This window comes from Buceros rhinoceros, unplaced genomic scaffold, assembly GCF_000710305.1.
Source record: "Buceros rhinoceros silvestris isolate BGI_N320 unplaced genomic scaffold, ASM71030v1 scaffold72, whole genome shotgun sequence".
Lineage (NCBI taxonomy): Eukaryota > Metazoa > Chordata > Aves > Bucerotiformes > Bucerotidae > Buceros > Buceros rhinoceros.
The window spans coordinates 56,222-71,305 of record NW_010400426.1 but is presented as its reverse complement, the minus strand read 5'-3'; the positions used below and the strand labels follow the sequence as shown (position 1 = coordinate 71,305).

At 42.3% G+C, this 15,084-nt stretch overlaps 1 protein-coding gene across 2 annotated transcripts in view; it reads left to right on the top strand.

Annotated features, from left to right (window-relative positions):
• Positions 1-1,173: 1,173 nt before the first annotated feature.
• The window catches only part of LOC104489643 (chromosome unknown open reading frame, human C10orf76), a 56,013-nt gene continuing 42,102 nt past the window's right edge, over positions 1,174-15,084 (top strand). The window contains exons 1-10 of one of the 2 annotated variants that reach the window (XM_010131829.1): positions 1,174-1,281; positions 1,748-1,804; positions 1,940-2,086; positions 3,469-3,576; positions 5,142-5,234; positions 6,093-6,167; positions 6,890-6,976; positions 12,343-12,399; positions 13,431-13,474; positions 14,966-15,026. In XM_010131829.1, the coding sequence (XP_010130131.1) occupies positions 1,180-1,281; positions 1,748-1,804; positions 1,940-2,086; positions 3,469-3,576; positions 5,142-5,234; positions 6,093-6,167; positions 6,890-6,976; positions 12,343-12,399; positions 13,431-13,474; positions 14,966-15,026 (831 nt within the window). In that variant the 5' untranslated portion in view covers positions 1,174-1,179. Of the gene's footprint in view, positions 1,282-1,747; positions 1,805-1,939; positions 2,087-3,468; positions 3,577-5,141; positions 5,235-6,092; positions 6,168-6,889; positions 6,977-12,342; positions 12,400-13,430; positions 13,475-14,965; positions 15,027-15,084 lie in introns of those variants that run through there. The other variant, XM_010131830.1, reaches the window with a different exon arrangement.

Sequence of the window (15,084 nt, the reverse complement as noted above, 5' to 3'; positions counted from 1 at the left end):
GGGAGAAAGGTTGGGAGCTCAGGGATATGAGAAAGGGTGGCATTCCCTTTCTGCTAAGTACCTCTGACAGGGCTGCAGTGATAGAGGAAGTTAGAACAGTGCTAAAGCTGTGATGCTTGCCAGAAAAATCAGTGATTGAAGATAAGTACGTATTTGTGAGGTCAGAGTGGTGATGTGCTTTGTAGCATCAGACAGGAGGTTGAGAGTACATGGCAAGTCATGTGTTAAAACTCTCAGCCCCTGGAATGGGTTGACTGTCACAGAAGGTTCAGGACTTTTTCTAACAGCTCATTTTGAAATAATGATACTTTGTTGTTTTTTTAATAGGATAACCAGTAAGCCTGAGACACCAATTAATTACAGTAAAACCTGTTTGTGTTTGAAGAAAACCCTTTGCTGTCAAATGGATCAGGAAATTAATCTGTTTTTAAAAAATCTCTGCAAATCTTCTCCCCTGTGTTTCTCCATCTTCCTCCCAAAATGAAACCACATGTGATGCTTTTGAGGCTGGGGTTCTTCTCTGGCTTGATTTGCAGAGCAGCTGGCACAGCTGAGGGATGCCAAGGTGCAGAGGTAGGGGCGAACAAGGGTGGCAGGAGTGCTTTAGGGAGGCTTTGCAGCCAAATGTTTCTTGGTGTGGGATGCCGCCTCGGAGTGCAGAAGCAGAATTTGAAGTGCTTTGGTAGGCAGCAAATTAAACAGATAAGAGAAGATGTTTTCACATAGTTTCACGAGCTTTTTATTACAAGATGTCCTCAAGGCTTTGACCAGTATCAAAAAGGACTGGGTATCCATTTAATAACAAGTATTGCAGTTCATGCAGGGAGATTAAAAAAATATGTACTTTTCCAGATGTAAACTGCATTTGTCTAGATCATGAATCAGCTTCTAGCAGAGAAGAATTAAGAAAACTTATCCACGAAGAGCTTATTCTGTACCTGTTTGGGTCTGGACTTCTGCATCTTTCTTTGAAATGGAATCTAGGACTAGGTGGGACCTTTGATCTGATTTCTTACCTGGTGTAGTTATTAAAGCCCCTACTTTCACCACGTGAGAGACTGTTAGTATTTCAGTGCTGTGAAAAAATATTTCATGGTTGAGACAGGCCAGATACGCTTTTAAGAAAAATTTAAGTTTCCTTAGCTTTTTTAATCTATTTTTACCTTCAGAGTATACACCATGGCCCAAACAGAGAAGAAAGGTGGGCTGCTCCGGAAATCTTCTGCCTCCAAGAAGCCATTGAAGGAGAAAGTTGTGTTGATGTATGATGAGATTTTCACGGTAAGGACTTGAACATCTCTTCTTGTTAAAGTATTGTGTTACATTTTCTTGGTTTAGTTTGTGCTGAGGGCTCTGCATGGTGGATTCCTTTCCCAGTATAAAGACTGCACAGCATAGGCACATGCTCCAGGCTCTCCTACTGTCATGCCGAGCTCTGTATTCTGCACTCTTCTTAATGTCACCTGGTCCTGTTGTCTACCAGAACCATTTGTGATCTATGGGAATTCATGGGTTTTCAAGTATTCCTCAAAAAATCCAGAAAATACACAGAGGGATCCTGATGGAGAGCTGCTTCTGTTTGCCCGTCTGTTTCTGGGAATCTGTGTAGACAGAATTCTGTACTGTGAGACCACTTGGTCATGCAGTGGGATGATGCTGACTCTGAGCTCCTCATGATAATGATTTTTAAACTCTGCCAGAGTGATTTCCTCTTGTTTGCTTTCATGGCTCTTCTTTTTTCTTTCAGACTGAGGACCCCAGTCAATGCAACCCTAGGTTTTGGGAGGAGCTGTTTCTCATGAAGGTAACAGGAATTGAACGTCCTCTGATGTGCTGCTGCTGTTCTGCCTACGAAGTGGCAGACTGTCAGTGCAAGGACTTGCGTTTCTAAGGTGCCAGTGGGTGTGTAACACGCATGAACTGCTTGTTAACCTGACAGGTCAACTTGGAGTATCTAGAAGGCAAGCTGGAGGCTCTGGATGGGGAAGAGCTAATGAAGATAAAAGATAACATCAACTGCTTGTTTCAGCACTGCATCCAGGCACTGGGTGAGGAGCACCCAATCAGAGTGGTCAATGCATTACAGGTACCTCGCTGAGAGAGAGGGAATGCGCTCTTTTGCTTCTGATGAGGCAATATATTTGCTGCTGGTATCAAGCATCTTGTGCTCGTTTCTTTGCTTCTGTGGAGAAGTGAGGTCTACAGAACAGTTGCTACTTGTTGTCTGCGGAGGTCACAAACATTTGTAGTCTCTAATCTTTGAAGAACAATAGCTTGTTTCAGAATGCAAGAGGATCTGGTGATACAGGATGAAGCAGATGGCAGTGTAGGAACAAGAGGAGCTTGTTCACACTGCAGGCTGTCCGTTTAGGGCCTCAAGAGTACTCTGTGTAGCCTTCTGCTGTGCTCCCTTATTTCAGCCTCCTTTTTTTTTATTTGCATATGGGTTGAAAATGAAATAAAGCTCTGGAGAAGTTAGTGTGACAGGGGACTGTCCCTGCTGGATGCTTCCTAATTGGAAGATGTGAAGAGTTGTCACCCAGAATTAATAGCCATTTTCCTGCAGGTTGCTCTGTGCCAAAGCTGTGCCATCCCGTGTTTTGTGCAGGAGACTTCTTTCCTTGGTCTTGATGTTTGATGCTACTAGTTCACAGACTGATTCTTACGGTTTGGTGGATGCATTCATCTCAGCTTCTCTCAGCTGTAGCAATACAGGATGTAAATGTCGGGTTTGGAACAGGCAGTAAGCTGGGAAAAGTTGATTTAAAAGAGAGTATCTACTCCTCTGACATACAATCTTGCATTTTTTTTAAAGTTAGTATTATTATTAATTTTTTTTAAAGACAGTTTATTGGTCAGACTTAGTATAGCAGTGCAGTAATCAAACAAATTTTTGCTCTCTATAGCAAAAGCATCTGCTGTATGGACAGGCATAATGTGATAAACTGTGGTGTATCAATATTGTATGTTCTGGCATGCTTGAAATAAGGAATTAATTGGGAAAGCTCCAAGGCGTGTCTGTCCGTATGTTGGACACTACTTCTGCCTTGCGGTTTCCTGACCAATATTTTTTGCCTTAAAGCCACACTTAGCTGTTTTCCAAAGATTGTGGTCCTATCTGGTACAAACTGAGAGGACAGAAGAAGCAGTAAGTCTACCTTTCCTCAGAGTGCTATGAAATGGAAAACAAACTGGAAAAATATGGACAAATACTTTCCTCTCTATTTTTTTTTTTTTTTTTTTTTTTTTTTTTTTTTTTTTTTTTTTTTTTTTTTTTTTAGTTTTCACTATCCAAGATCCCCCTTAGAAACAACAGAGGTGGAGAAGGGGTCAGGCAAAATGTATGGCTGCCAGTATTCATTTAAATATCTGTGCTTTACCAGTGCGAGGAGAGGGTCTTAGGGTGGGTTTTGCTTTTGAGTCTTAGGTGTTGCTTTACATCTTACTCTCTGATTTTTCCCTTTGCAGACTTTGTGTGCATTGATTCGAGGTGTCCATCAGAAGAACAAATCCACTTCTGGGTTTGACATCATCAACATGCTTGTGGGTTTTGATAAGGCAGAGCTGTGTATGAAGGTGAGGCTCTGGCAATGCAGAGGAAGTTTGCACAGCAGCCATGCTGCAGGGGCAGTTATTTGTAGACAGGTGTGTCTACCAAGGTGCAGCTTTGGGAGGAAATATTCCAGCCACTTATTAAAAACAGCTGAACTCCTTTACCTGCTAGTGGCCCAAAGACAGTTGGGGTGCCCCTGTTTGTTAGTAATATAACAGAGCATTTTTCTTTCTTTTTCTTTAGTTCCATGCTAGTTTCCATAGTTCTGTGCAGTCACTATGGTTAAGAAAATTTAAGGCCAGAAAAGGCTGTCACAGGCCATTAGTACATAGTATCAAACCTCATACCTCGTGCTTAATTTTTAGCTGATAGTCATAACTTGTGTTCTCACATTTCCATCAGCACATGTACCATTTTAAACTTGTTTGATGCTCTGAGTTTTGGGAAATGACAGAGTAATCAGTGATAAGGCTGAATTCCTGTTCTATCTTTCACCCCTCTACAAAAAGTAGTGATTTTTTTTTCATCTCTCTACAAACAGTACATTTGGGGAAAAGAGTAAGTAGTAACTTGCCTATCAGAACTACTTTTCTCCATTTGTCAGTAACTGTAACTTAGTATTTGGTAAACAATTATTTGTGAGTATCTTCAGCTATTTAGTATCTATTTTTACTTAGAGCTAATATATGTGCTATTAAATTGGACAAGTGCTGCTTACAAAAAAATCCCATGGTGCCTATAAGTAAAATGGAATATTGAAAAAAGAAAACACTGCCTTGCAAAGAAAAAGGAAGATCATATCTGTAGAGCTCAGAATTACTTTGTGAATAAGATCTATTGTTATGTGTGTACAAAAATCTCTAATAGAGATTTCTCATCTAGAGAATCATAAAATGGCTTGGATTGGAAAGGACCTTAAAGATCAGCTAGTCCAACCTGCCCCAGCCATGGGCAGGAACAACTTCCACTAGACCAGGCTGCTCAAAGCCCCACGCAGCCTGGCTTTGAACACTTCCAGGGATGCAGCATCCACAGCCTCTCTGGGCAGCCTGTTCCAGTGCCTCGCCACCCTCACAGTGAAGAACTTCTTCCTAGTATCTAATCTCAATCTACCCTCTTTCAGTTTAAAGCCATTATCCCTTGTCCTATCACTACACATTCTCGTAAAAAGTCCCTCCCTGTCTTTGCTGCAGGCACCCTTTAGGTACTGGAAGGCTGCAGTAAGGTCTCACTGGAGTCTTCTCTTCCCCAGGCTGAACAGCCCCAACTCTCTTAGCCTGTCTTCACAGGAGAGGTGCTCCAGCCCTCTGATCATCTTCATGGCCCTTCTCTGGATTTTTCCAGGAAAACTCTTAGAAAATGATCATGATATTATATCTGAGTCATTAAAACGTCATTAGCAAAAAACCATTTTGAGAACTAGTTGTGTGAACATAGCCTGTAACAGTAGTAATGGCTCAACTATTGATTCTGGAATAACTTGGCTTTATGTTGGTGCTCTTGTATTTGTATCTCTCAAAAAACTTCTTACTACAAACATTGCAAATAATTTTAAATACGATTTTTAAATAATGTGATTGTTTTTTAGAATCTGATGGAGAGCTTGGACTCGCTCCTCTGTGCAGAAGGTTCTGAAAGCCTCAAAAGCTTGTGTTTGAAGCTACTTCTCTGCTTGGTGACGGTAAATAAATATCAGCTGTATAATTACTTAAAGGCTTATATGAACCACACCATGAGGGATGGAACTCTCTCAAAACTTGAGCAGAATGCTGCAGTGTGAAGCCTAAGAAGGGGAAAGAAGGTGTGACTGAGAACAAGGGTGAGCCCAGAATATGCGTAATTGTTCTAACCTCAAAGATAAGGGGCAGAACTGGGGCAGAAAGGGAGAGACACAGGAGGAAATGTCAATTGGATTCACAGTTGTTTTGGTTTTTGGTTTTTTTTTTAGGGAAAAAGATATTTAAGAAGTCTCAGATAAATGGAAAGGGGTGCAGAGGAGAGTGCTTGAGGAAAGTCAGGAAGTGTGGAGTAGACAAGAGTGAGAACGTGAGGAATGAGGAAGTTGTAACAAGTGGCCACTCATCATCTCTTGGAGATGGTCAACTGTGATCTATTTTTCTGTGATAAGAGATAATTGAGTGTGTGGGGGGTCTCCTCTGCCCTGTTGGTGATGAGAGAGTGCTCAGTGGAGCATATGTGCCATGTACTTTCATCCTCTGCCTTCTCTAGCAGCCTGTGTCAGCTGCTGGTGGCTGTTGTCGTGTAGCTGTGTGGAATGTCAATCTGTAGGGGAAAGGGGGTGCTCTTACTATGTGGTTCATGCTTCTTGCCAGGGAGAGGGTGGGAGGCAAGACAGATTTCTTTTATTTCACGTCTAGCTCTACTGCTAGTCACACCTTGACTTGCTGACTAAGTGTGGGATTCTGGATGGATGGATCCATCTGGTAGCAGAACTCTTCTGTTCCCAGTGTGTGCCAGAGGCAGCTATGGCATCGTGGGGGACTTTGGGTGAGATTTTAAAACCTGTGTTTCTGCTCAGGTGACAGATAACATTAGCCAGAACACCATCCTGGAGTATGTGATGATTAACAGCATATTCGAAGCTATTTTACAGGTAAGTGTTCTTCCTTCTGCTCTGGGGGCTCTTGCTTGGTGAGAGCTGTCAGTGATGTATCTGCTTTTCTGCTTTCTCAGTGCAGCACAGCTGATGGGCACAGTGTTTTGCTTCCATTGATAGCTTTTTTGCTATCATAGATTAGATAAAAAAATCAGATAAAAAAAATTAGATAAAAAAATCATAGATTTTTTTTGTTCTTGTTATTATTTTAAATGCTGTCTCCTCCTTATTGTAGTCTGCTGTTTTCAGTCACAACTGAGTTTTTTCACTTGGAGTTTGTGCATAGATAGAAGCTGAACAGATTTCTGGGCTAATTTCACAGAGAATTCCCGTAGTGGAGGAACTTTTTTCAAAAGGCAGCCTGGATGTATTGAGATTTTGTGTGCTCTTTGATAAATTACACTTTTTAGAGATGGAACTGGGCTTGGGGAAACCCAGAAAACTTGCACAGCTGATGTACTGAGATGGTGTCCAATGCTGTTGAGAAATGTATTTGCCCTTTATGTCCAGAAAGCCTGTGTGCATCCTCTCTCTGATAAATAAGCTTCGTTGTGTGCAGACTTCTTGGAAGCACCTTCATTCCCTCGACCTTAAATATCTTCTTGCAGTTAGGACATAATTTGCTCTTACACATACGTTTCATGGCCATGCACTGTCTGAGAGTCACTGCAAGCTTCCTGAAGCAGGCCTGAACAGAACAGTGTGATTATTTATTCCAGATCCTGTCCAGCCCACTTAGTCGCAGGGAACATGGCTACGATGCTGTTGTCCTTCTTGCCTTGCTGGTCAACTACAGAAAGTATGAGGTAGGTGGTATTCTGGATAACAGAAACATCACTTCTCTTTGTTCACTAATTTACACTGCCCTCTGGATTATTAAGGCAGCCTGTGGTACAGTTTTTTGCAGTACTTGCTGTAACTTTTATCAGGGTATCAGCACTGAGCTACAGGAGTTTTGCAGGGCAGTTGTATTGTGCCATGTCTGTCTCCGACAGGTATGTATAATCAAATGTGTACGATACTCATACAGCTCATTTTGTGCAAGCACGAAAGAAACTACCTAGGGGATTTGTGTTTCCTTCATGAAAGTACTCCGAGGAAGGTCCTTTTGGAAGAGCTACTGGTGTGCCAAGCTTGCTTGTTTTCCTCTCTGTGTGTGACTATTTATACATAATCTCCAAAGTGAAATGAGCTGACAGTCATCCTGGGCTTCAGACTGAATTCGTGATTCAGATCCTGACTATCAGACTGAACGAGCACAGATTCCCGGAAAACATGGTGGAGCTGTGACCAAAGAATGAACTGAAACATCACAGCTAGTGTTTCTGAGAGAAGTCTGTCTCTATCTCTTTGATTCCTCCCTGAGAAACTTTATTCATCTTTCTTTTTCTGAACTGCTTGTGCTACTTTGTGGTGTATTCTCATTTTTATCTGTTATTCATCAGCTTGTAAAGGGGACATTTCAAATGTCAAAAACCCCCACCTAATGCTGGCTTTTCCTTGCATGAGGCATGATGCTTTAATGACCAATCGTATTTTTTTCCATGATTAGGAATATCTTAATGTACTTGGAAGGGCAGTGCTGAAATATCCTCTCTTTAACGGAACTACTGCGAGGGGGGAGGCTCCCTCCTGGTTTTACAGTAGTCCTTGTTTTGAATTAGGGATAGACCTAGAGAATAGGTAAAGACACAAGCAACACTTGGTGTCAAAGCAATCGCTGTTAATTTCTCATTCCTGTGAATGTTGTCAATCACAAATTACAGATTCTGTTTGGTAATCTGTGCTGTGGTAGCGTGGAACAGGAGTATGGAGTGTGGTTTCAGTATATGGCCACGAGGGAGGACTGCTGGGAGTGACGTGGGTAGGTTCACTGACGAGGTCAGACTGAAAAAAACAGAGGTCTCATTGCAACACTCGGATCAAAGGGTGGAGAGTTGTGCAGTCCCACCCCTGAGCTACGGAATCCCTCTGTACTAAAATTTATGTCCTTAGTAAGGTAGAGTGCTGTGAGTACAGGAGACCTGTCCTCTGCTCTTTGCAGTGGCTTTCTGTAGAGTATTTACTGGGGATGGAGTGCTTTGAAACCATTGTCCTAGTTGTCTTCAAACTGATGTTTAAATAGTACAATCCAACCTGAGGCAGATGTGTAGCAAGGGGAATTTCAGCTTGAGTAGTTCATCTGACAAGGTTGAAAGCAACTTGAAGAAAGGTTTTAGGACAGCTGTCTGACACTGCCCTTCCTAAGCAGCACTACAAGCAAAGCCTATAGTAATGCAGTCGTAATCTTTGTCCTTGAGCAGCTGCTTTGATGTGCTGTTCTTTGGCCCTTAGTGTCAGTTTGGTGGTTGCCTGGTTGTCCGTGTGTTGTAGTGTACTTTCATGCCTCAGATCCTTTGGAGTTCTCTTTGTAGTTAAGTGTGCTGCAGTTGATAGGTTCTCTTTTGTTCTGAATTTCATTGGTTGCTAAATGGTGTTTCCAGCTGCTTAAGAAAATCTAATTAGGCTGAAAATTCATTAGCTGACTATGATTTTTTTTTTTTGTTTGTCTTTAATGTGAATAACAGTGTGTTTTGGTATCAGGATGTTCTTCCGTATTTTGGGATGTAAGTTTTGTAGTACTCAAATTCTCTGGGGAATATCTGTCCACATTTTCCTTACCAGTGTAGCTGAAATCTTGGCTTGCCCATTAACTTCTGTTTGAGGAGTAAAAATGGTTTATGTGTCTTTACGTAGAACCTTTAAAGGGGTGTTCCTGATCTGAAACCTGATAATTTTCAAAATTTCAGCTATATTTTATGGTTCTTTTAATCCTAGTTCTGACTCAAAGTAAATATTTTTGCCTTGATACTATATGAGAGAAGTATAACTAAAGAATTGACTATGTGAGGAAAATGGTGAAGCTCAGAGTGTACAAAAGACTGCCAAACAGTGAAAGTGCTGTAAGGAAGAGTATGTACTCAATCACTTTCTTGGTGTTTTAAGGGATGGCTGCTAGAGTAGTAAGTTAATACTTAAAATCAGGTACTGACTTTTAAATAGTTAGATTCCTTGATAACATTTAGGGGGAAATTTCTCTGCATCATGTTCAACCTGCTAGGATTGCATGTTGTGCCTTTTTCTAGGCAGGGCTCCAAGAGATTGCAGCAATTTGTAAAAAAAGTTAGTAAAAATGTGAGGTTTTCCCTTTGTCTGGCAGCGTGCAGCTGACAGCGTTTCATGCCCAGTTACGTGCACTTGCCTCTCCTTGATATAGTCAACTGCAGGTGCTGAAGAGACACCAACATGGAAGAGACAGAAAATAAGAAAAAAAGGTATCACACAACTCAGATTTTTTTTAATGAATCTCTTCAACAAAAAGAGTAATTACTCAAGCTCCAGTTTCCCGCAGGATGCCCTGCCTCTAGAGGTGATGGCCTTATCAGGGCTGGCAGCAAAACTGCTGAATTGCCCCGAATGAGAGTTCAGGAAGAAATCTTGTGAGGGATAATCGAGTGGACCCTGGCCTTTGTTTGTGTTAAGATGAGTTTAAAACCTAACTGGGGTTACTAACTGGTTAGCTTGGGGTTTTTTTCTGCTTTCTTTTCCTACCAAAAAAAAGATAGTTTCCCTCAGGTGTGTGTTGGAGGCGGAGGTACACTTGTGGGCATGGAGGAGATCTCACTCCCTCTGCCAGACCTGTGTGCTTCTTCATATAGCATTTGTATGACATGTCTCACCTGGGGACTGCTCTGAAAATAACCTGGTAATGATCTCCCTGCCGCTTGCACCTCCATTTCGATGAGATTGTTGGCATCTAACGGTGGGTGCTTCATGGAGGACATCTTGAATATTCCCAGGTTCCAGGAGTTTGTGTCTGTACCTTATCACTGGCAAGACCTTGATGCTTTGGTGCTTGTTATCTGATGGCGCTGATAGGCAAAGACCCGTGTTCTCTGAAAAGCTGAGAATCATGTTTTTGAGTTCTTCCTGGAAGCAGTTGGAGGCAGACACTATTTCTAAGTTTATGTAACTGCTTCAGTGACACATTTTGAAGTTTTCAGAATGCTTATCAACCACTTTCAAGGCTGTTGCGTGTTTTTGCATTTTGTGGAGCGGCAGGCGTTTAAAACTTTTGCTGTGATTCCCAGTGAGAGGGGAACTGAACTCAAACAGCAGGATTAGAATGGGGAAGCAGGCAGCGAATATGGGGTGTGCTTTAGGGGTGCTTGTACAACGTGCAGGTGGCTGACACTCATCGTGGCAGACTAATGCTTGTAGGCAGTAACTGGAACTGTTGGGTCTCAAGGAGGGACAGGAACAAACTGTATGCGCTTTGGGCAGCACAGGAAATGCTTTCATTACACTGGTACAAACTTGCACACTGAAAGGCACTAGAAACTGCCTTGTCCCGTATAGAGTAGTACGGTGTGTGGACTGCCTGCTGCTTAACAAGTTAAGGAAGCCTAGAGGAGGCATGGAATGTGTCAGGGGAGTGGAGTGCTTCAGACAGGAGTTATTAAACAGACTTCTGCAGAGATGGAAATGACAACTGAAAAGAGAGGGCAGAGATGTGTATCAAGCTGGGGCAGCTTCATGACCCTATCAGCCATGCACTGATGACATCTTGCTGCCAAGAGGCAGGAGGCATGGAGCACGCATCTTGAAAAGTCAAGGGCAGCGGGAGCATGGTGAGTTGTTTATAGGCTGGAGATGACAACAAACCCTTGCCTCTTGCTGTGATGGGACAGAGTGTATGACAGGGTCTCAGGGCAGCTTGGTGGTGTTGATCAGTGTGGTCTTTCCCAGTTTGCTTATTCCTGACATCTGGGAATTTGAATTACCCTGCAGCCTCCAATGCAGCATAGCCCTGCCGTCCATTGCCTGGAAAAGCCCCATCGCTTTTATTGGCTCTGAGTCACAGGCTGGCCTGTCTACTGTGCATGAGCTGTGGTCTGGAGAGTTTCTTCTTGTTGTATAAGGAGAGCAAGAAAATGACTGAAATTAGCAAAACTGTGTGTGTATTTGCAAGGATGAATTTGAATCTAAATATTTAATTACAAACTTATGAAGCTTACTTCTGCTTTACTGACACGAACTGAATTTAATTTCTGAAGGGAAGCATGGCTGTGCAGGGAGGACCATATATTGTTATTCAGTGGGAGCTTCTACTTCAGCCTCAAGGAAATGGTTCACGCACAGATGGGTTCTGTGTGTTTCTGTCTTTTTCTGAGACAGCAGATAGAGCTGCGTGCTGCTGGAGGCAAGTTGACAGGCTGGCTGAGCTTTGGTCTGTTCTGCTCAGTTTCTTTCTGAACCAAAAAAGAAAGCCTGATGCTCCCAGAGCACCAAGTAATTGTGACAGCAGTGTTTTCTGATCAGCTTTATTTTTAACTTGCTGTCAAGCCATCAGCAAATGAGTCTGATAACTGTGTAACTTGAAGGGTTGCATGTGATGCAGACTTAGTGTTTTATTCTTCCTGTCCACTTTGGACCTACTGTGTAGGTAGAACCATTTCTTCTCTCTCCTGGTTCCGAATCAAATTTGTTAGTTTTGCACTGGCATATAAACCAGGAAAAACAAATGTACATTGCTCATCTAAAATGCTTCCTATATTATTAGGATTTATCTTTATAGGTGGAGCCTGTGTGCTTTGTTCAGCTAAGTTTAAGGAATTTATATTCTCCAGAGGGCTTAGTGGTGTAAACTGCTGAAGTGTTGGGCTCTAACCCAGCAGCAGATGAGTCTGTAACATTGTCATGCCTTCCTGGGTCCTCCTCCCCTTAAGCACTCTTTGCAAGGTGTTGATGAAGGGAGATACCGGAACGCTAATGTTCACTCCCAGCTTCACTGCTTGTTCCTGCTGCATAACAGTGTGTGTGTCACAGATAACAGGGTTGCAGGACAGCTACTCCACTTTCAACACTGACAGATGAGCTAGCAGAGGAGTAGAAACTCCCCCTCTTTAACAAAATCAGGAGGCTACCTGCTCGGCCAGTAAAGAGGCGGTGTCCCAAGCATAGAGGCCTTAGCACGTGCTGTGACTCCTGCTTTTTTGTGTGTGAATGCCTTGTGGGACAGGCACACGTTCCCAGGTGGTTGGGTACACTTGAAAAGATCATAGTGGTTTTTTTCCTGAAGACTGAATTTAACATTAATTTTCTTTCTTCCTTCTCCCCCCACCCTGAGCAGTCGGTGAATCCCTACATTGTGAAGCTGTCCATCGTGGATGATGAGGCCACGCTCAATGTGAGTAATTGACTTGATTCCTCTGTGCTGTTGGGGATACTCCTTCACATGGGGCATTAGGATAACAAATGCAATCATGGTGTCTGGTAGAAAGAAGGTCTAGGAACAGTGCTGCTGTTAACAAACACCAGCGTGGAGGGTTCCTGCCCTAACTGCACTCTTGCAGTAGGGTAGGCAGCTTGTGATGTGGACAGTTTGATCACCACTTGGTGGGGGTGGTTAAAAAGCCAGGTAGCAAGGCACATGCTAAAATTGGTCTGTGATATATTTATGAACTATCTGTAGGCTATTTGCCGTCATGTGCCAAAGAGGCACAAGACAGCTTATGCCAAAGATGATCATATTTCCGGTGCTGTGTCATCTGATTTTACCAGTCCACAGTGAGTTCTTGTATCGCAGTGGAAGCTTGTGACTGCGTCAAGAGTCCTGCAACTGTATTTTCAGTTGTAGCCGCTGCTGAAAGCTTTCAGTCCAGTCCTGGATAGGAAGTTACAGCACACTGTGAGCTACGGGAGATGTGGACTTAGAAGATGTTCTTTAGGCACAAAGTAAAAGCAAGCTCCATGCTAAGTAAAGGGCAAGTAGGATTGTTAATTGAATTAGCTGACAGAGTGATGAGTACCTGTGGAATGGTGGAGGCTGTCTGCAAGAAGTGGAAAAAGTTACTAGTGTTCGTGGCCTTGTTTTGAACTTTTGGATGTTTTTCCTCTGATGTCAGCTTCCTTCTGAAGTTCTTGCTACTTTATTGAGGCTTCTCGAGTGATTAAGCTCTGTCTGGAGCTCCAAGGAGAGTAAAATTCTTTTGACTTAGTAATTATATATCCAATCTTAAATTTTGGTATCTTGATTTTTGGATGCTATTTTTGTTGTATCATAGCATGTCTTAGTAGTTCCAAGAGCATCACGGGAAATTGTTCATAGCATGCTAGGTTCTCTGGGGGTGGTGCAGCACTGTTATGTGTGTTTGGGGCGTGATTGCCTGCACTGAGGTTTTTAATGTAAAGACTTTTTTAAAAATGCTTTTTTTTCAGGGAATGGGACTTGTAATTGCCCAGGCTTTATCAGAATATAACAGGTAAAACCTGATTGTCTCTTGTTTTTCCATGCATGGTAGTTGCTGTGCTTTTCCACAAACTTTTTTTTTGTGTTAAAGCACTTATCACCTAACAGTGGTGATGCACCTGGAGAGGCAGCGAATAGTCTTATGCTTTGAGGTGCTTCGGCTCAGTTGTTGCTGTCATTGCAAGTGTATATGCATCTGTACCAGCTGTGCTGATGTGCTTCAGGAGAGATCTTGCTGTAGGGGAAGGTATCTATTGTGTGGTTTTACTGTAATGGATTTTACCTCTATATGAACTTGGTGTAAAATCTTAGTCCCAAGTGAAAAAGTAAATGATTTGCTGAATACTACTGTATTAGAAAATTGATTTAACATGATCTAAACCAAACAAGTGTATCCAGGGCTACCCACATGCCAGATCAGAGACGATTAGGGGCTCTTGCAAATGTTGGAAAGCATTTAATTGCTTCTGAAGAAAGAGCCAGAAAACCAGCAGTAGGGAAAACATTCCCAGCCTCAGCTTACATATTTTGTGCTGTTGCTCGTGAAGTTTTTCTAAGAAGAAATTCAGAAACTTGCAGCAATTTCACTTGAGCAACCCAATACTTTTCTTTTTTGAGCAGTAGAATTCTCAAAGTACCCAGACAAATGTTTTAATGCCTTGGAAGGACTGCTATTATAAATATGCAGATGACTTGCAAGATCAGCAAATAATGTAAATTTCTTTAACAGAGTAAAGCAGAAAAAACTTCACCCACCCAACTTCCTTCATTCTGAAAAAACTGCCTCAGACTGTGGCCTGTTTTGCTTAGCTCTTTCTTCCCACTTCCAAGGAAGTTTAGAATTATTTTCTTTGCATGTTCTGTTGTGTGATCAGATTCCTGTATGAAGGATGCCATAAATGGCCATGTAAGCTTTGCTAGTCTGTCTGAATGCCCAATGAAGCAACTTACTTAGCTTAAATCTGAGGTACCCAGCCTGCTTGTTAACTTCATTTACCCGGTTCCAGGCCCTTCACTTCAGGAATGTGTGATCAGGCAGGATCAGGCCATGAACCGTAATGGTTCTTATGGTTTCTTCTGGCCATAGGGTGTTCAATCCTGATTTAGTCTGTTGCAGGTGGTGATTGAAATGAAACTGTTCTGTAGTTACTGACTGCGTGTGTTTGTGTGGTTCATTACTGTTTTACCAATGCGGGACAAAATTTCCGGAGTCACTGGATGCCTTTCCTTTGGCTTTAGCCCAGACTGGATGTATCCTCTGTAACGGCGCAGGCGTTGTTCAGTCTCACATCTTTCAGCAACCCCACTTCAACTCTACACAATTTACAAATACTTTAATGGCCTTTGCAAATCTTTTTGTGAGTTCTTGAAAAGGGCTTGTGAATATTGAAGCTTTCTCCGTCATGTATCTTTATCAGATTAGACTGTCTCGTAGGGATTTAGATAAAATAACTCTAGTTCCATTTCTAAACCTGAAGCTTCATCCCTATTCCTTTTTATTCAGGCAATACAAAGATAAGGAAGAGGAACACCAGAGTGGTTTCTTCTCAGCCCTAACTAATATGGTAAGCCAGGAAGTGATGTTTTTCTAGTCTTAAAATAGGTGCCTTCATGGAAGTTCAG